We start from the raw sequence: 20,741 nt of genomic DNA on the forward strand, positions 1-20,741 counted from the left end.
TTACACATTGTAATGCAGCTTTTAAACCAACCCATCCTTAGGAAACCTATAGTTTAGCTAAACTCATTTTTTTCTGTTCTTTGGCTTAGCATGACACATAAAATAGGAAAATAGGAGGTAACTGCTGGTCATGTCAATGAAAGCAGGTTGTTTTGTGGGTTTTTTTTTTTTTTTTTTCCTTTCCTATCACAGTGGCCATTATTATTTAAGAGTAGGTACCAGCAGAGTCATCAGTCATACTAATCTCCATCCTGAGTTTTTGCAGCACTTTTGTAGTGAATTCCATGAAAAGTCAATCAACTAAACAGTGATTTAAAACTAAAGTGTAAAGACTAGAATATATATAGCATATGTAATGTCTTGATAGGTTCAACTTCCTGTTTGTTATTCCATTGTAACATGGTATATAGGCTACAGTGAGACAAAAAATGAGGTTCTAGACTGGTTTGAATTCGCCCTTTGGTGTTGGTGTTGCTTGATACGAGCAGGGCGAAGGAATGTATTACCATAGTGCCACATCAGTGGATTGATTTACTTTGCGTCTTTAAATTCGAAGCAACTAAATGCTATGGGGTTGGTGTCAACTACTGGAAATGGCAGCCCAAGAGCACAATAATTGCAGAAGGGTCTTATTAACATTTTTGTTTTTTGATAGGAGAGTTCAAGGCTTCTGGGCCTGGATGCTCTTACTTTGTAATGGAAATTCTGTCTTTTTTTGTGTCAGGATTTTTGAAGAAAATGGATACTTCTCTGGGCAAGAACAACATGTAAAACTCCTTGGGTCACACTCTGTAGCTTTGTTTGTAGTCTTTACTGCTTGCAGCATTTTCAAGTTCTCCAATGCTGCTGGAGATGTAATTTCCCAGTGTTGCTGCTCTAAGTGTAAATTATTTAGTTTTGCGTGACTAATCTTGTCTCACAAGCCTTCTAGCTCTGTTCCAGGGTTATGTCACAAGTTAGACAGTGACTCAGCCAGTTTCCACACATTCTGTTTTCACCACTGCTTGGGGTTTTCTGGACTCTTTGACCAGCATTCATACCTCAAAACTGAAATGCCTGATTTAGAGCCATGGATGTCCTAAACTGCCTGTGCAACCACAAGCAGAAGCATAGGTATCATCATAGAGTTGCTCAGATTTTAGGTGAACTGAATTACTGTCCAAAGTGCCTTTTTCTCTCTGCTGGCTGTTTAGTTGCCTTAGGCTAAATTAGTCCGAGTTTGTGTTTTGTCATCAAGAAATTCTTTTAGCTTTTCCTAAGCTGTTAATGGTCATGCTGGTATTAAAAGAACAAGCCTTCCTGTGCTTTCCAGGCCCTCTTGCCTGGTACTAGAAAGAAGCTCTCGTTAGTCATCTGAAGTTCTGTTCAGCGTGAAAAAATTTAGACAGTGATATAATTGTGAGGAGTAAGAGGTCTCATCTAACACTTACCTGTGGTAGTCTCCAATTCAAGCCAGTGTATAGGATTGCATCATCACTGCTGTTTTTAGGTAAATACTGGCCTCCATCAGCATTGGTCTAGAACAGACCGAAACATTGCGTATTAATAATGAAATTAATAAATGACTAGTTTTTATGTTGCTATCGAAACATCATTTTGAGCATCTTGTCCTCTACAAAGATGTTTGTAGCATCATGCAAATATTTATGTGTAGAACCGTAGTGAGATGGTTTTAGACTGTGGGACATTCTTTCCTCCTATTCCTCCCAGTTCCTTTTAGTCTTTTCCCAGTTTCTTTCACTTCATTGCTAATTCTGCCATCATGGAGTTTTCCTTCTCCTGGGTGAGGACTCAAAAGCTTTCAAGCTCTACATTTATTCCGCATCCTTTCAGTACTTTTTTATCTTGCAGATTACTAAATGTGAGCCTTTAATTTGCTTAAATGCAGGAAGCCCTAAAGAATTATATATAAACAAAGCACATGGTGCTCATTGTGCACTCACAGTTTTTTTTCTAAAGAACCAGTTCAGGTTGAATATTTGTATTAGCCACCTGGTTTAAAAACTTTCATTGGCCCCTTGGAAAAAGGCATTGATGCCGACAGCCTTACATGTCTGGTCTTGACACAGGTGGTTTCTGACTGGGAACAGCATAGTCCAGGGCCCAAATATACTTTTACTCAGAATGCATGGTAGTTGATTTCTTTTCAAGCCAATACTTGTGATCAGACCCATGTTTCCTATTTGATTTCTCTTTCTAATGGATCAAACCGCAATTTCAGAATGTAATGACTGCTCTTGAATGGGAAATTTGACAGCCCCAATATGAGTCCCAGGGAAGGGACTTTGCAAAGGTTCCATCACTGCTGGGTGCAATTTCCTGCCTGGTTTATTTTTGTGGTGGTGATGGTTTTTAATTAAAAAAGGTTCAAAGCAGGTAACTGTAGGATACTCTGTGTTTAATTATATACTTCTGCTTACACATTTGAACTCTGTTTCTAAACTTAGAGATAGGATTTTTTTCCCCCTCATTCTCTCACTCTCTAGTTTTCTAACAGTATAAATCTTAGAAATATACTACAGAGCTTCATGCAACTTAGAACACGCTCATGATGGAGAAAATAATGCTTTCACATTTATATTTGCAAGTGTTTTAGTGGAAGTATAGCTGTCTGTTTGACATGCTGTTGTCTCCAGCATCTATTTTAAGTGTAAGATGGCCGTCATCAGTAGAAACAATTAGCTTTTCCCCTCATCTAAACGTGTCACATTGATGTTTAAATATGAAAGTTGACAATATTTTTATTTTAAATACCAAGCTGGTGTGTTTTGAAATCACTGTTCCATTATTACATGTTGCAATTTTAAGCTGCTTTTAGCATTTAACTCTGTGACAACAATAAATTCAGTAAGCATTGATTTCCCAATTGGCTTTGGCAATAAAGTATTAACTTAGGCTTTGAGAGGCTTGCTCCATTTTAATGAAGTGTAAGTACTCAGTGCTTTAAAGGACATTGTTTTACTCCAGTGTACATAGGAAATAGCCACTAAAAGTCATATTTGAAAATTTTAACGTTATCTTGCAGTATTTGCCTTGGAAAACATTTGTGAAGAAAAACAAGGACCACTTTGCTTCTTTTACTGTACAGCTGCTCTTACACGTTAAAAATTTTCAGTGCCGTGAAAATAGTTGTGTACTATTTTTTAAAAAAAAAACATTCAGAGCAATATGGAGTGGTCCGAAGTTCCATCTAGACAATTTGTGTTGGTGTTTCCTATGACTGGGTCTGGGGCACAGAGGAAATACCAGGCTAAGCTGGTTGCAATTAGGTCATAATTTGCCATTACTGTAAATTATATGGATTGCATTTTTGAAGGATTTACTACTGATGTCTTGTAGCTTATTGTTTCACTGGAATTTTTATTTTTATTTTTTTAAGTCCATCAAAACTATACTTCCTTACAATCTAGTCTTTGACTGTCATTTTCCTTATAGCATGTGCCACTAATTCTATTCTGCTGTTACGGGGTCATCATGGAATGAGGCAGGAAAAGCCATTACATCATTCTTAAAAACTCCCTGTGCTATCCTGTATGATTTTCTAGATAGTGTCCTTCATTTCCTGTGTTCTTGTAACACATTCAGTATTTTTAAATTGCTTTCATAGGTGACTAGAATTGTCTGAATAGCCATGTGCTAAATGCAATTGCTGTCAGGCTTTCTCAAGCATTAGACTTCTGAATAATGACAATGTTATGAAAGCGTTGTCTGTACACGCACAAAACACTGAAGTAACTATCCTGTTTAATTCCATGCTTTCACATGTTTGTACCTCCCTGAAGCTCATAGCTTTTTCCCTTTTCATATATTTGGGGATTGTGTAGACCTGTGAAGAAAAGTCAGCATAGAAATGTTGGCTTTTACTTGCAGCAGAGTACTCATTGGTCTTAAGAAATGTTTTCTCTGGTAGAAATAACGCTGTTCTCTTGAAAAGAATGGAAAGGTAATGGCTATTTGACTCAAAATCTCCTTGGATGCCACGGGGTATTCACTAGTCTCTAGAAATTCTCATTGTAAGTGATGTTGCCAGGAGCACAAATGGCTCCAAAACACTTGTTCAGTGTCACCATGATTAATTTTCCGCAGCTTTTCACGTATGGCCACAAGTGTAGCAATGCAGCCATAGGCACAGTGGTGCAAGTGCTACTGTGTGAATTAATGTAGATAAAATACCTGTTTTAATCTGTCAGGTGATTGCATGTCTGTACATATGACAGTTGAGTATATACAAAATTATACAGATATAAAGGGTTTGTTGGCTCATGTATAACATATCTTACTGCAGGTTTGGTATTTGCAGTAAAATAAGTAAATTTTTGTTCAATCTGATTATAAATATTTCATGTTATGCTGCTTCCATCATTTGCACATTTTACTACATAGTTTGTAGGTTGTAATTTTTAAGTTCCTTTTAGCATTTTAATCCTACTTTTATTAAGAAAACAAGGAAAAGAAATATTTCCCAATTTTAACTTACTTTCAGTTTTTATTTTTGTTTCAAGAGAACACCCTTTACATCAAACTAAGCAGCTCAGATCTTAGTAGTCTATTCTCATTGCCTGGTCTAACAATGCATCAAACTTGAAAGCTCTTTATGTATTTTGAATGTTAGTTTCTTCAGCTCTAATTATTGTTATTGTATTCTAAATTGTCTTTGCTTCAGCAATGGCTTTTGGGTAATGAGATGACTCCAGATTAATTTTGTATTCCATCTGCAGAAATATTAGACTAGAGATGGGCAGTTTGTGTGAAGTTTTCAGAAGCAGTGTGAATTTGCCCTATATACTTTCAATGTCAATTTGTTGACTGTAGTGTTTACCAGTTCTGAAGGCTTTTCAAGTCTTATTCTAAATCCCAAGTTCTTGGAGGGTAAATTGAGGAGAAGAGTTTTGTGTTCATATTATTGATACTCCTGAATGGCATAGCTTACAGAACTTCAATGGATAAATTCTTCTTTGAACACGAATGTATTTTTCTCTAGCATGGTTTTATTCAGGGAACATATTTTGTCCAACTTAGAAATTACTCTGAAAATTGGAAATTAAAAGCATAAAGCAAATAAGACTCATGATAAATAATGTGGTTGCTAGAAACTTGCTTGCCTTATAATGTCATTCATATATTTGTGCAAAAATCTGTAGGCATTGTGGATTGAATTAGTCAGGATTGTGGCTTCCAAGAAGTCTCACTTGCAGTGCCTTCTGAAATATGATTATTTGAATATTATTAGAAACTTGGTAAAACTTCAGTGGCACACCTCATCTTGGAATGTTGCATCTTTGCCATAGAATTCAAATTGTTAACTTTTAAATTTATTTTCATTTTTTTTAACATGGAAAATTGTTGCAGTTCTCTGCAACATTCTAGGTAGGAATGGATTATTTTGAAAATCAGATTCTTTCAGTAGACAATCATGTCCCAACAGCTGCTTACCATGCAGTTTCTGGCATAAAGATTAATGCTGAGTATTTAGTCATGAAATGAGCCTTTAAAATAGGAAATTAACATAGGTATGTACATATCCTGGAAGGCAGGCTCCAGAATGGAAGGCAGTTTCGTACCACCAGCTTTCTCTTCCAGTCTCTCCTGTATTTTTCTGTGTTTCATCTTTTTGCTTTCCTTCCATGTGGATGGCTTGATTATAATTGCCTCTCAGAAACCTTTAAGTGGAAAATGCTTGAAATGTTTTTTGCAACTCTTTGTTTTCTGTCTAAGAAACAGCAACAACAAACTTGCTTGCATTTTTTTTTTAATGGGCAAAATAATTTTGGTTAAAAAGAATTACTTTAATCCTCTTGGGAAAAATTATCTAAAAAACCACTCCCACAGTTTTCACAAAAGTGATTGAAATTTTTTTGAGCCAACCTTTCTCCTGTTCAGCTACAAATGGGCATTTAACAAAATAGGTGCTAGACAGACAAATCAATACGGCCAAAATGAGGGCAAGCTAACATAGCTGTGATTTTGTTGATCACACTATTCCTCTTATCTTTTGTACAACAGGCAATGAAATGTATATGTTAGACATCAAATTTATGGCTAGTAACACAGAATAATTTTGATAAAATATCAGTGAAATTTCAAACTTGTCCATATTAGTGACTTCGTTGGTTGGGTAGCTATGCCTGCTGTTGATAAAGCTCCTGGGCAAATCTGAAATGTTGGTAAGGCAGTATGTTCACAGCAGTTTTTCCCCTTTTCGCCAATATGATGAGCAGTGGACATTCAGCATTCATCTTTGGCACAATGGGCCTGACATTATCAAATGTCTTGTTCTTTCCTTGTGCCTTTGGAAAAAGTCGTGGTAGGTAGTAATGGTAGTTCAAAGCTACATCTTCATGTCTTAGTGTCAAGACTGTGTCTGTGACAAAGACTTTTATTCTTTCTTAATAAAAAATTGTGTCATTCACTCTTCCAGAGAGATTATTGAATGTGCCTCCCTGCATTTTGACTGCTACGCAGTTTCCTGAAAGTCAAAATATACCTTGTGTCCATCAAGATGCTTTCTTCTCAATAAAGATAAAAGCTAGAAATTCCTGGCAGTTTCTTGAAAGTGCTAAAATTATTTTTTTTGACGTGCTTGCTTTTTCACCACCTATTCATCTTTTTTTTTTTCTTGACCAAGTAACTCAAAGATCAACAAATATTATGCTAATGGATAAAAGGTAAGGAAGGACAACCAGTAAACAAGGAGGGGAAATAATTGTGTGTTGCCACTGTAGCCATTCAGTTAAATTGATCTTCAGCACTGAAATGAAGCTGCCAGAGAGATAACATAGTATGATTGTTTCCAATTTATTCTGTAATGAATCTGATGCTCCAGTCAAACAGAAGGTCAGTCTACTGTGATAAAAGAAAGGGTATAAATGCTGTATATAAGAAATTAAATTAGGAGTCCTATATGCAAGAATAATGGTGCTTATGGAGTTGTCACATTTATAGACTCAAAAATATGTGTTTATCAATACTGCTTGAAGAGTGTGATGTGCATAATGTTAATGTGAGATGTTCTGTCAGAGGAATATGGACTTATGCTCTTGACAGTGTCTTGTCTGACAGTCTCTGCTCCTGACCAGTGTCAGTCAGCTGCATCTCAGTCTAAGGAATTCATAAATCTTCAGCAGAAGTTGAAAGGTTTCTCATGTTTTAACAAGGTTTATTTATTCTTTCATGAGTGGTTAAACTGATTATAGAAAATAGAAACCATAATGTGAAAATACTGTGGAAAAAAAAATGGTTGCAATTTCTTGGGATAAAAGTGAATTTTATTACTTCAATTTTCTTTCACTCAAGATATATGCTGCATTTCTCAAGAGGAACATTTACTCAGACATGATTTCTGAATTTTCAGAACCACCAAATCCTGTTGAGGTAGCTTGGATGTCTTTGAGCTCTTACCTGGCCTAGCAGATAAAGAATTTTGTCTGATAGTATTTAAACACTGTGGGCCAAGCAATCTGGAGGTTGATGATCTTCAAAGTGGTTGATATATCATTAATACTTTCTGGTAAAATAGGGACAATGCTCCAGAAGCTCCCTCTGTGTACCTTCTGTATAGAGAAGTATATCATTTGGAGGGAAAATAGGTGAATACGGAGAGATTTAACAGTACATAAGGGTGTAGAGGGTAGTATGACACGCATCAAAGCTGCTCTTCTCTAGAGGCCACCTGCTTTCAGGCCAAGAAAGAAGGATTCAAGCTTCTAGAATGTATTTTATACCAAACTGGTGATGGTACAACGTGCACCATTTTCCCTCATCAGTGAATTGAGTACTTAGAAAAACTCAGTAGCTTCTAGATTCAGCTGTCCAAATTCTACCTTAGATCTGCCCCAAGGAGTTAAAAGGTCAATATATTAAGAGGCAATTGAAACCAAAGAGAACACATTCATAAAACTACCTTCTTGAACTAATCCCTGAATAGTGTTTTATAAAGGAATAGACTTCTCTGTCACAGGGCGAATATACTCTTGACATTGTCCAGAGACAATGTCAACATTGTCCAGAGGTCGATGAGGATTTTTGTTTTTCTTTTTTCTTTCTCAAAAGGCCTGCTTTTATTGCAACATACCAGTATATCACTTCTCTTTATCTTTCAGTCTGCACAAGGTGGTGGTCATCGAACACTACTCTATGGGCATGCAATCCTGCTGCGCCATTCCTACAGTGGCATGGTATGTAACAGGAGTTGATAGCAGCAATGATTTCTGTTTTGTATGAAAGTTATGTTTGAAAGCGCACAGAAAATTGCCATTTGCTGATATCTGGAGAATTATTCACAACGAAGAGGCATTTTACCTGTGGTTAATGGAAACCTTTGTGAAGGGTAGATGCTTGGAAATATGAAAATGAGCTGGTTATATCTGGGTGAGTGCTAAAACTAAGTCTGGCTTCATAGTGATGAGTTCTCTGTTTGTCAGTCTATTTTGAGTTGGTGATTTCTCAATTCTTTTCCCTTGGATATCGCATATTGCATAAGCTGCGACTGAATCCACAGCTGGCTGGCAACCTGAACATATGTTCGAGACTGAGTGGAAAAGGAAATTGCTTCTTGCACATATTTTGGACAGAGGCCTTACTCTTCAATTCCCTGATGAATTATACGGGTTCCAAACTCCTTAACTACAAGTGAGGCTTCATAGAACTGAACTTTCATGCAACCAGCTCCTTTAGTTCCACTCTCACTACTCCAGTCTAGAGTGGAAAGATAACCTGGGTAGACTGAGAGGTTATTTTAGAACATAGATCCTTGTCAAGTCTCCTTGAGTGCCATTCAGTTTATCAGGTGTATATGTTCTTAATAGTAACTAGCAGGGATAATTTAAGAATAGTTAATCCTGTGTTAGTAGATTGATGGCTTTTTATATTTCAGTGGGTTATCAGTTGTGAGCAGAACTAGTAATGCATGCTTTTTTTCTTTTGATAGTATCTATGCTGCCTCTCTACATCTCGATCTTCAATGGATAAGCTGGCATTTGATGTAGGATTGCAAGAGGACACAACAGGTAAACGCTAGTTTAAAAGACTATGTAATGAATAATACTTTCAGTCTGAAAATCAGAATAGGGACCTGTAAGTACATATAAATCACATAGAAGTTAAGACTATTTTAATGACTAAAGAGACAAAACTTAACATTTCCATGTTTTACATGTTCACTATCTTATCTTTATATTTTCTAATAGATTACATAATTTCTTGAGAGATATAAACATGTCTATTGACATTTAAATATAAATTTATAATGTTGACTATAAGTAGAGGAATAGTGTCAAGTTTATTATTCCTGTAGAAGCCTTCTGCTGAATTTTTTTTAAACTTGTATTATTTTAACTAAAGCTTCTATTAAAGTTTTAGAACTGCTGGTGACTTGGACTTACTTGTATTTTTAAGGCTGATATAGCTTCCTACAATGCCATCACTTTGGTGTAATTGTTTAGTTGGAAACAATAAGTTTGCTTGTTTTTTAAAGCGTTGCTCTAGCTAGGAGCAGTAGCAGTGATAACAGCAACAATTGAACAGTTCCAAAACCAAAGAGTTTTTTTCTGAAAAGCATGTTTTTTTGTTCAAGCAGTATATCTGAAAGCAAGGTTTATCACGGGAACAAAATTTGTGACTTTAATACTTACAAATATTCTGGGGAATTAGACATGTCCACTTCTTTGTCCTAATTCTCGGAAGAATATTCTTTGATGTTTTTCCCAGAACCTGGAAAAAAGGTGACAGGGAAGCTCTTCAGCAAAAGCAGCCTGGCCCAGATTGCCTAGAGAACACAGAGAGTTGCCTCCTTATTCAACTCTGGAATCACTGTTCCGGAGGTCTTGCTGTCCTTTGCATATGTGTATTATTTCCAGCTGAGTTTCTGACAAGGTGGTGCAGGAATGATACTAGTTATTGAAAACACATGGCGACGTGGTTTACCCAACTGAAAACAGGGTCAGATCTTTAGGATTGAGACAAATGTGAAAGTAATGGCAATAATGTTGGACATTTTCTTTCTAATGTCTTCCTCTGCTATCACTCAATAATGATATAGGTGAGGCATGCTGGTGGACCATCCATCCCGCTTCTAAACAACGATCAGAAGGAGAAAAAGTGCGTGTTGGAGATGATCTTATTTTAGTCAGCGTCTCTTCAGAAAGATATTTGGTAAGTTCTGTAAGAATATATGTACAGTGCTTCCTCTACAGAAAAAGCAGTTAATAAAGGTGTTATACTAAAGTCTGGTTTACATTTCCACCTCCACAAAAGTATAGCTTAAGGTGGTTTAAACTGGTATTTGACACCATTCAGCAAACCAAGACTCTGAAGGTCTGGAAAGTGTGATGTTGATATGTGACTAATCTAATTCGTGTTCATTTCAGTGATGGAATAGAAGTTGAAAAATTTACTAATGAAGAAAAAAAGAAAACACAGAAAAAAGAAATCTGTCCAGATTGCGTAATTGTGGTGTTTAGAGTCCCTGTGAGTGTTCAGAGGTTAACAGCACTATCATGTATGACTTAAAACTTTATACCAAAATTTTGGAATGTTTAATTTAGGTACGTAGCATTTTGTGGGCTTTAAAAGATACATATTTTCTTAGGATTATGTGCAGTGTAATAGATACACCTACGGACATGTCATAATTAAATATAATTAAAATACTTAATAATTAAATATAATTGAAATATTTTAAAACTTTCTGTTGGAATCTGCTTTGTATCACTGGTTTTAAATAACTTTCTTCCTCATCAAAGTATCTCCCATTTGTTCTGTAATGAAACTCTTCAACACTTTAAGATTAATTTCGTTTTTGTATTCTTGGTGTTGCAAGCACCTGAACTATTCTATCTGGGGGAAAAAAAAAAAAAAAGAAAAGAAAATAAGAAGAAAACCAATCTGCTGGAAGCTTCTGTAAAAACAGCCCCAGCGGTCTGTCAAATGTAGCTACAGCTAAAAAGAGAATCTTTACAGAGGAAGCGGTTTTAGCTTTGTCAAGAGGACTGCCTCAGATCTGCATATAGCATTAAAATTTATTCTATATTATTAACTTTTTTTTTAATGTTATGAAACATTATTTCTGAAAGTTTTTTACAGTATTTAGAAAAAGAAGTGAAGAGTTTAATAAGACTTAAAAATAATGGGGTTTTTTTTTTTTCATTTTGATAAGATTGAAAACGTTCTCCCTTCTTTTGGAAACACACAGGAAAATGAGAGTATAATTATTAGAATATAATTGTAATTTCTAATTAGAAGCTCAGTAACTCATTTAATGAGTTATTTTTTGTAAGTAGACATTCTGAAAACTCTCTGATCATCTTTACATTTTAAATTATTTTTCATAACTACTTTTATCAGAATTGCAATTAGAATTACTGGAAAAGCAACTTACTGTGGACAAAATTAATAAGAAATCTAATTAATGAAAAGGTTTTATTTAAAGACATTGAATTTCTTTGAAATTCATTGAATTGCTGAATTGGGTTGCTGAAGTTGAATTTTGCTGCAAATTGTGTCTCTGTGTAGGTATATGCCTGAACTCGTATTTTCTGCACTCTAATTATTAAATCAGCTAAGCCTTTTATATTATTTAGGGTCTGTGCAGCAACTGTTGATTCTCAAGGCTGTCATATGTACTTTTATATAGCAAGAGACATGATGCTGACTGCAGAGACTGACTTTTCCTCAACATGTGCTGTTAATGCGTGTACAGCATCTTCCATGCAAAGTATCAATGTACTAAAAATAAGTTATATTTTCAGTGTAGAGAGAAACAACAGAAATCTATGTTCTTGATATTTTAATCTCTGTATTATAGTCTTAAAATTGTTTAGAGCTAGATTTTAATGAATAGTTATTAAACCTATTTCAGTTATTCAGCTCTGGTTTAATAGTAAGAAGGAGCAAGGATTCAGCAAATTAATTTTTCTCTTACATGCACTCACCCCCACATTTTTATGAACAGATGTTTTTTCAGACTAAATGGAGGGCTGGTGAACTACGTAGCTTCACAATCATGAAAATATTTGTGGTTTTGCTACCTACTCAGTAGTTACTAGCACTGTAAATAAACCAAAGATACTTTTATGAAAATTCAAACAGTTGATAAAGACTGAATTAGCCAGTCACCAGTAAGTGAATATTTTTCATGAAAGCTGTCTCTGCATCTTAAACTGTTAGTCTTAATCCATTAGAACATCTACAGAATAACTTCAAAGAATGTACCTTTGAAAATAATCACAGTATTTTGATTTTGAGTGTCATCTTATAGTCCCTATTTTCTGCAACACTTAAAGGAATGTAGCAACTGATACCTTTTACAATAGTTAGGACTGTGGAGAGGTGAAGTTACTTTTACAAATCCAGCTGGATAGTGAGACCAAATAGGCTCTATTAAATCCAGTCAAGGAATGCTTTTTCTAAGGGTGAGGAGTTCCTCAGATCCCTTGACAGAGAGTGATGTTCAGCAGGCTGCTGGGAGTTAGGTTTGTATACATCGTGTGCTTACAGTTAAAACGTTAGGAAAAGGTAAGTTTTCTATCAAACATTCTATTTTTTTTTTCTATTTTATTCTATTTCTATTTTATTTTCTATCAAACGTTCTATTTCTTTGTCCTGTTAGGAATAGGGTTGGATTGTCACCTTTTCATATTACAATATTGCACTGTGTTTACAAGCAACTTGCTAATTACCTCCAAATTAAGACAAACAGGTTGACAATCCTGGCGCAAAGATGTGGATGTAAAAATAACAGATGAGTAGAGTCCATTCACAGGGCATGGCTTTTGCAAAATGTAGTCAGAACGTAGTTTAATTTGTCCAATACAAGGGAGAGCAGAACTACGTTAGCTTCATAGATTAGTCTTCCAGGTGCCTGAGTGCAGCTTAACTACTTAATTTTTTTTTCCCCCATTGACTTTGTGACTTTATGATCTTGGTGTAGTCAGTAGATTAGTGTTTAGACCTATTTGGTTCGCAACCATTATTAAAGTATTAAGAAAATGTCAGGACTTTCCTATAGTTCCCCTTCCCTGCTTTCCATCAAAAAAAGATCTTGGGACAATTGACTTTATTTTTTTTTTTTTTTTTTTCCGTAAAGAGTCATCTTTTTAATTGCAGTGAACAAGTGCTAAACTGATAGGAAGATTAGTGTTAAAATAGTAAGCTAAAGGTCCACAGTGGATTTTGGCTGTTTGTTGACTCACAGCCACGTCCCTGGCCAAGCTGTTCAGTTACTCTGACTCTCACTGTCCCTACCTATGCAATAGGATTTTAGGTGCTTATTTTTCTGTGTAGCATTTCTGAGGAAAAGCACTTACATAAGGGCTCGTAGCATTATGTAAGGCGCGAGCTGTGCTCTTGCCAGATCCTTTGGAGAGGAAACTTGGCTCTGCTGAACCCTCTTAGCACAGAACAAAAAGCTGTCAATGTTGCCACCATGTAAGTTCAAGCCCAAGTTGCTCTGTTTCCTTTCTTGAGGCGGTGCAGGCTGATGAACAGATGTAATGTTTCCAGCGTGTTTCCCCATCTTGTACATATTAGTGTGTACCCCTGAGCTGAGGCTTGCCTGTGCCTATTGTTAATTATATACCGTGACTGCTTTCAAAATTGCCAATTTTTGATAGTTTAGAAATTCAATTTATTGTAATTTTTTTCAAACTCGTGAAACCTCTGGATAACTTAGTCTTTTAAACATAATTCAGGAAAACATCCTTAGACATGAAGATGAAATACAAAATACATAAATGAAGATAAAAATGAAAATTAGCATCAATGAGGTCAGTGTTATTCTGGCTAAGAAGTCAGGAAGGAGGGAAAAAAAAAACAGCTTTGAATTGAGAGTGCAGAGATGTCATATAATCCAACAGTTTTTGCACTGTGATATAGATGTAGTTGCTGAGTTGCTGTCCCAACTGTAATGCTGATCTGCAGCCACTTTACGTAAATCTGCGAACAAACCTTGAGGCTTATTTCTTTGACTTCAATGACCTTTTTTGGTTGTTTGTTTTGTTTTGTTTTGTTTTTAAATACTGGAAACTCAAAATAAAACTAATTGGAAACTTTCCTTTGAATCATAGAATCATAGAATCGTTTAGGTTGGAAAAGACCTTTAAGATCATCCAGTCCAACCATTAACCTACACTACCAAGTCCACGCTAAACCAATCAAGGGTAGACTACACTAAATCATGTCCCAAAGTGCCACATCTACCCGTTTTTTGAACACTTCCAGGGATGGGGACTCCACCACCTCTCTGGGCAGCCTGTTCCAATGCTTGACCACTCTTTCCGTGAACAAATTTTTCCTAATATCCAACCTAAACCTCCCCTGGCGCAGCTTAAGCCCATTTCCTCTCGTCCTATCCCTAACTACTTGGGAGAAGAGACCAACACCCACCTAACTCTACAACCTCCTTTCAGGTAGTTGTAGAGAGCGATAAGGTCTCCCCGAGGCCTCCTCTTCTCTAGGCTAAACAACCCCAGTTCCCTCTGCTGCTCCTCATAAGGCCTGTGCTCCAGACCCTTCACCAGCTTTGTTGCCCTTCTCTGGACACGCTCCAGCACCTCAATGTCCTTCTTGTATTGAGGGGCCCAAAACTGGACACAGTATTCCAGGTGCGGCCTCACCAGTGCCACCTACAGGGGCACAATCACCTCCCTGCTCCTGCTGGCCACACTATTCCTGATACAAGCCAGGATGCTCTCGGCCTTCTTGGCCACCTGGGCACACTGCTGGCTCATGTTCAGCCGGCTGTCGACCAACACCCCCAGGTCCTTTTCGGCCAGGCAGCTTTCCAGCCACTCTTCCCCAAACCTGTAGCGTTGCATGGGGTTGTTGTGACCCAAGTGCAGGACCCAGCACTTGGCCTTGTTAAACCTCATACAGTTGGCCTCGGCCCATCGGTCCAGCCTGTCCAGGTCCCTCCGCAGGGCCATCCTACCCTCCAGCAGATCGACACTCCCACCCAACTTGGTGTCATCTGCAAACTTACTGAGGGTGCACTCAATCCCCTCATCCAGATTGTTGATAAAGATATTAAACAAGGCTGGCCCCAAAACAGAGCCCTGGGGAACACTGCCTGTGACCGGCTGCCAACTGGACTTAACTCCATTCACCACTACTCTCTGGGCTCGGCCACCCAACCAGTTTTTTACCCAGCGAAGACTACGCCGGTCCAAGCCATGAGCTGCCAGCTTCTCAAGGAGAAGTGTAAGCTTTTTCTTGAAGATTTTTATCATGGTTAACTGATGACAGAGTTCCCTTTCAAAAATAGTATCATCCAAATTAGATCAAATTATTTGAAAGGTGGTGCTGATATCTGTCATTTGTCCTGGACAGGAGGACAGGTTCCTGAGTATTGGAAAGGCACTCCCTCTGCATCCTCTTGCATCAAATACATTGTTTATTTTCAGCTCTTAGTTTTAATTATTTTATTTATTATCAGATACTTGGGACAGCTTCTAAATATCTGTAGCATTTGTTAGTGCAATAGTACCAGGGAACATAGCAGTGTTGATGATTTTTTTTTTTTTTTTTAAATTTAAAAAATTTTATTCTCCCCCTCTTTCATTATTTTTCCCTAAGAGTATGAAACCCAGTATTGGACTTTGCTTTCTTCTGTGTAAGTTCACAATCCCATCTATATTTTGCTGAAAAATAGTAAAAAATGTTTTTCTTAATAATAATTTGAATCTGCATAAACAAACCTGAAATTAGTGGAACCAAGGTAATGTTGAGCTGCTCTGTTACACTGATCATAATGCAGTTCCCAGACTCTTTATACAATTTGAAACGTTATTGTGGAGGCTGGTAGATCTTCCCGATAATTAAGACTGTCAAGCTGCACTCCCTTATAAAATGCTGCTCCCAAGTGCTTATAATCAAGTGCGTGTAGTGTAAAAAAATTACTTATTAGGAATAGTAGCATCTATTTCTGTGGTGTTTTTGTTTTTTGTGGTGGGTTTTTTTAATAAGTCTGCGATTTTTTTTTTTAAGTTCATCCAGAAGAGGTCAAACATCACTGAGCTTGAAGGCAGGGAGGGAAAAAAAAAAAATTATGTCATTAAGAAAATTCGTCTAATTTTCTTGAAAATGTTGAGCATCCTACACTTTATAAGAAACCCAGAAAATTAGAAGGAGTGTTCTTGATATCACAGATGTACTTTTTGCTAACTTGAAAAAAAAAAAAAGGAAAAAAGGTAACAAGCCTCTACTTACTTAAACTTGGTAAAGAAACATTCTCCTGAAATAATGCAGCTTGGTCATGATTTTGTCTATTCTATTTAAGCTAGACCTCTTGCACCTCCTGTGTGTAAAGAACTGTTTAAAGTCCCTCTACAGCAAATAATTAAATACACCCCAACCCTGGTGGAACCAGATGTACCTTGTCATGGGTGGTGCAAGGCAGGGATAAAGCCAGGCACTGTATTGACAGCTGAGAACTCAGTGTTTTATGTGCTGTTGGTGATCTGCTGTCATTTAAGGTATGTGGAGGAGGAAGCTATGAGAAAGTAGAAGGAACAAAAGATAGGTGATGTAGCAGGGACAGGAACCTGGGACTGAAGTGGGAAGGAAGGAAACTGAGTGGGACTTGATGACTGGCTGAAAAGATTGGCAGCTGAAGGCAAGCAGGCGGTAAAGGACTAACAAAATCATCTGGGACAAGAAGCTGGTGACATGGGAGGAGTGGGAACCTGCTGATTAAACTTGTGTTAGAAATTTGGGGCAGAATACATGTGCCATTTTGGCAAGGAGATTTGAAAGAAGAACCAATGGAGTGGGACTGGGAATAAAGGATGACAAGAGAGATCTGTAGAGGAGGAGTGGCTGGCTGGGAAGAACCGAACCACTGGACGAAGATCCAGAGAGGGGAAAGTCTGGGGCCAAGAATGAGAAAAGAATTGAGGGGCAGGAGTTGTGGTGAGTTTCTGGAGAGAAGGCTAATGCTGGCTGACCTGGGAAGGAGGAGGTTGACCAAGGAAAAAGCCAAAAACCCATGCTGAGGCTTTGTGGGTCTGAGGAGAACCTTTTGAAGCAGAAGGAGGTCCTAACTGTAGCTGATAAGGTAGGCTGTAACTGGGTTGGGAAGCTGGATTGGCTAGGTGAGAGATATGGGACTGAGATAAAGATTTGGAGAGGAAAAGAAAGTGGGAGAGGCCTGGAGCAATTAGGCTAGATAACCACTGTGTATTGGGTTTGTGTGGCAAGGTTTTGGTAGCGGTGTGGCTTCCCGGAGAAGCTGCTAGAAGCTTCCCCTATGTCCGATAAAGCCAACGCCATCCAGCTCCAAGACAGACCTGCTGCTGGCCAAGGCCAAGCCAATCAGCAATGGTGGCAGTGCCTCTGTGATAACATATTTAAAAAGGGAAAAAAAAAACCCAAAACCCAAACCCAAAACACCTGGACACAAACTGCAGCTGGAGTGAGGAGTGAGAATCTGTGAGAGGAGTGACTCTGCAGCCACCAAGGTCAGTGAAGAAGGAGGGGGAGGAGGTGCTCCAGGCACCAGAGCAGAGATTCCCCTGCAGCCCATGGTGAAGACCATGGTGAGGCAGGCTGCCCCCCTGCAGCCTGTGGAGGTCCATGGTGGAGCAGATACCCACCTGCAGCCTGTGGAGGAGCCCACGTCGGAGCAGGTGGATGTGCCCAAAGGAGGCTGTGACCCTGTGGGAAGCCTGCACTGGACCAGGCTCCTGGCAGGACCTGTGGACCCATGGAGAGAGAGGAGCCCACGCTGGAGCAGGTTTGCTGGCAGGACTTGTGACCCCGTGGGGACCCACGCTGGAGCAGCCTGCTTCTGAAGGACTGCACCCCATAGAAGGGACCCACATTGGAGAAGTTCATGGAGAAGTGTCTCTTGTGGGAGGGACCCCACGCTGGAGCAGGGGAAGTGTGTGAGGAGTCCTCCCCCTGAGGAGGAAGGAGCAGCAGAGACAACGTGTGATGAACTGACCACAACATCCATACCCTGTCCCCCTGTGCTGCTCTGGGGGAGGAGGGAGAGAAAAATCGGGAGTGAAGCTGAGCCTGGGAAGAAGGGAGGGGTGGGGGGAAGGTGTTTTAAGATTTGGTTTTATTTCTCATTACCCTACTCAGTTTTGACTGGCAATAAATTAAACTGTTTTTCCCCAAGTCAAGTCTGTTTTGCCTGTGACGGTAATTGCTGAGTGATCTCCCTGTCCTTATGTCCACCCACAAGCTTTTTTGTAATATTTTCTTTCCCCTGTCCAGTTGAGAAGGGGAGTGAGAGCAGCTTTGGTGGGCACTTGGCATTCAGCCAGGGTCAAACCACCACATGCTGTTAGCAGCTATCTAGGAAACGCATTGTATTAAGGCACAGCAGTCACCCATGGTATGCTCACAGCTTACTCCTGTTGGCAATTTTGTGTTAGTTTAGGCGGCAGATGTCTGAAAAGTGGTTTTAAGTTTCCTTCTCTACCTGTGGTTCATGTGGGTGTCAGTGTGATGCCACCCACTGTAAATGTGGGTTTTTTTTCTTTAAATATAGGAAAATTATATATAAATTACACCACAAGAAATAATTTTCTTAGATTTTGAAAAACAACAGACATCAGAATATGCAGAAATTATGGCACCGGTGCATTTTATGAAATCTTTGAAATATACAGCCACACTGGCTTTTTGTGGAATGCTATCTCAGTGCTCATAGAAGTTTGATGGATGTGTCAGGGCTGAGTAGCAGAGAGGCTGCGGAATGAAGCAACTTTGAAGATGAAATTTCAAGCTGGGAATTGCTGGTGGAGGGTTGGTGGTATGATGCTTAGTTAATTATTTTCCTGGAGAATTAGATTCTGTACCAGACTGCTGTGGAATTTGCTGAGCAGATCATCTTTTATACCAGGCTTGCTTTCAAGAGGTCACTAACTCTTCATCCCTTACCAGGAATACTCCTTACCTGAGTTGTGGCTCTGTCTCCTCCTTCTGCTAGAGGTTGAGGTCCCAGAGTTGCTCAGTCTTGATACCTGCAACTGGGGTGAATGGAGGATGTGCCTTGAACATTAAAACTGCACATAATGCAGTCTACAGTGGGAAGTAAACCGGTCCTTGTCACCTCAACGTGGGCATCCTAGATTAATGAAAATTTCTTAGTGTAATCTATGTACCTCTACTTCCCATTGGAAAGTGTGCTGTAATGCTACTCCTTTGGGGTTTTGAGCAAATGAATTCATTAATATTTGTTGTGTTTTGTGAAATGCTGTAATTGCTGGTAGCAAGAGAAAAGCCTATGAGGAAATTAATAATTGTCTTTTCAAAGCTTTGAAGAATTGGCTATTTGAATAAAGCATGAGGCTGTAGACTGAAGATTGAGGAGAAAACAAAGCACTGAGCAGCTGTTCGTGAAGTCAACTCCTTTATCCTGTATATACAATGAGGCAGCACTTGTGGAAAAAATTGTACAGGATCATGCCATTGAAGACTGTATTATGATGCATTCACCAGAAGCCATTCTTTTTTTATAGGCTACTTTGTTTGACATTTCTTAATTTTTGAATACTTGCTTCTATAAAATTAATATTTTGTTACTGAAAGCACTTGTGTCTAATCATACTAAATGATAATTTGGAAGCATAGTAGCTGATGTCCTTCAGGCTTTTCGTGGTTATAGCACAGGAGAGCTAATATAAAGAGAGGGAATGCAGACTACCGCCATCTACCCTCTGCGGGATCCTTATGCTTTCCTGCCATGTGTACGCATTGTCATTTTTTTGATGCAAAATGTTTTTTCCTTCCTAATTAAAAAAAAAAAAAAAAAAAGCGGGTGGGGAGTATAGTTTTGTGTTTGTTTTTTTGGTTTTCTTTTTTGTTTGTTTGGGTTTTTTTGAAGTTATAGGTACAGGTATGTACTTTTTGACTTCTTTCCCAAGATAGAAATATCTCCAGTGTGAACATCTTCCAGTTTTGCTTTGCCTGGTCTCAGGCTGACTAAGTAAAAGTAGAGAAATGTATGAAGTGCTCCCCCTCACTCTGATGCATGCATTCTCACTTGTGTACCTGTTGTGGGGATGGTGTCTCTTCAAGACTTGGAACACCTCAGAGGTTTTTGGGTCACTGAGAATAGGTGCCTAAATGGTTTGAAACTGCTTTTCTGTCCTGATCACTGTAGTAATTTTGAGACAGTTAGAGAGAAAAGGGAAATAGCAAGGGCTGTCAGAGTCTCCATGTACAAAAGAGAAGTAGATTGAATTGGATCATGTCTGTAGCCTCCATCTCTGCACAAGCTGGTAGTAACTTTGGAAGCAGTGTGGTTAATACCGTTGTGTGCAGTACTTAAGCATTTTGGGAATTGCTCTGCTTTGTATGCAGTTCTCAAAAGGTACCAGAAAATAAACTTTATTATTTTTCTTTTGCTATTCTTGCTGTTTGGAATGGCCGGAGACTGAAGACAGAGACATCAAAATGTAAAGTGCAGATAAAAGTAGATACTGCTAGAGGAGATGTCAGTATTGACACACCTTAGCCAAAAGGAAGCCTGAAGGAAAAGTTTTGTTTTCTTTATGTTTTTTTTTCTTTGCACACATGCACATTTTGGAGATCAGAGACTTTGGTGCAGAGTGACTGTGAAAGTTAAAATACATCATCTAGTTATTTAGAGCTATTGTAAATGCAGCTATGCTGCTGCAATCACTGCTGAAGGGTTCTTGTGGAAATTACCATCTGATTCCTAAGCTCTCCAGTGAGCTTGAATACACTATGTTGTTCTTGAAGACCTAGGAACAGAGATGTGATTGTGTTACTTT

At 38.4% G+C, this 20,741-nt stretch overlaps 1 protein-coding gene across 1 annotated transcript in view; it reads left to right on the forward strand.

The window, feature by feature from the left end:
- The window catches only part of RYR2 (ryanodine receptor 2), a 456,789-nt gene that overhangs the window by 177,727 nt on the left and 258,321 nt on the right, over nt 1–20,741 (forward strand). Inside the window, exons 6-8 of the mRNA XM_075706907.1 lie at nt 8,100–8,174; nt 8,927–9,005; nt 10,037–10,149. Of these exons, the coding sequence (XP_075563022.1) occupies nt 8,100–8,174; nt 8,927–9,005; nt 10,037–10,149 (267 nt within the window). The remainder of the gene's footprint in view (nt 1–8,099; nt 8,175–8,926; nt 9,006–10,036; nt 10,150–20,741) is intronic.

This window comes from Pelecanus crispus, chromosome 3 (assembly GCF_030463565.1).
Source record: "Pelecanus crispus isolate bPelCri1 chromosome 3, bPelCri1.pri, whole genome shotgun sequence".
Taxonomy (NCBI): domain Eukaryota; kingdom Metazoa; phylum Chordata; class Aves; order Pelecaniformes; family Pelecanidae; genus Pelecanus; species Pelecanus crispus.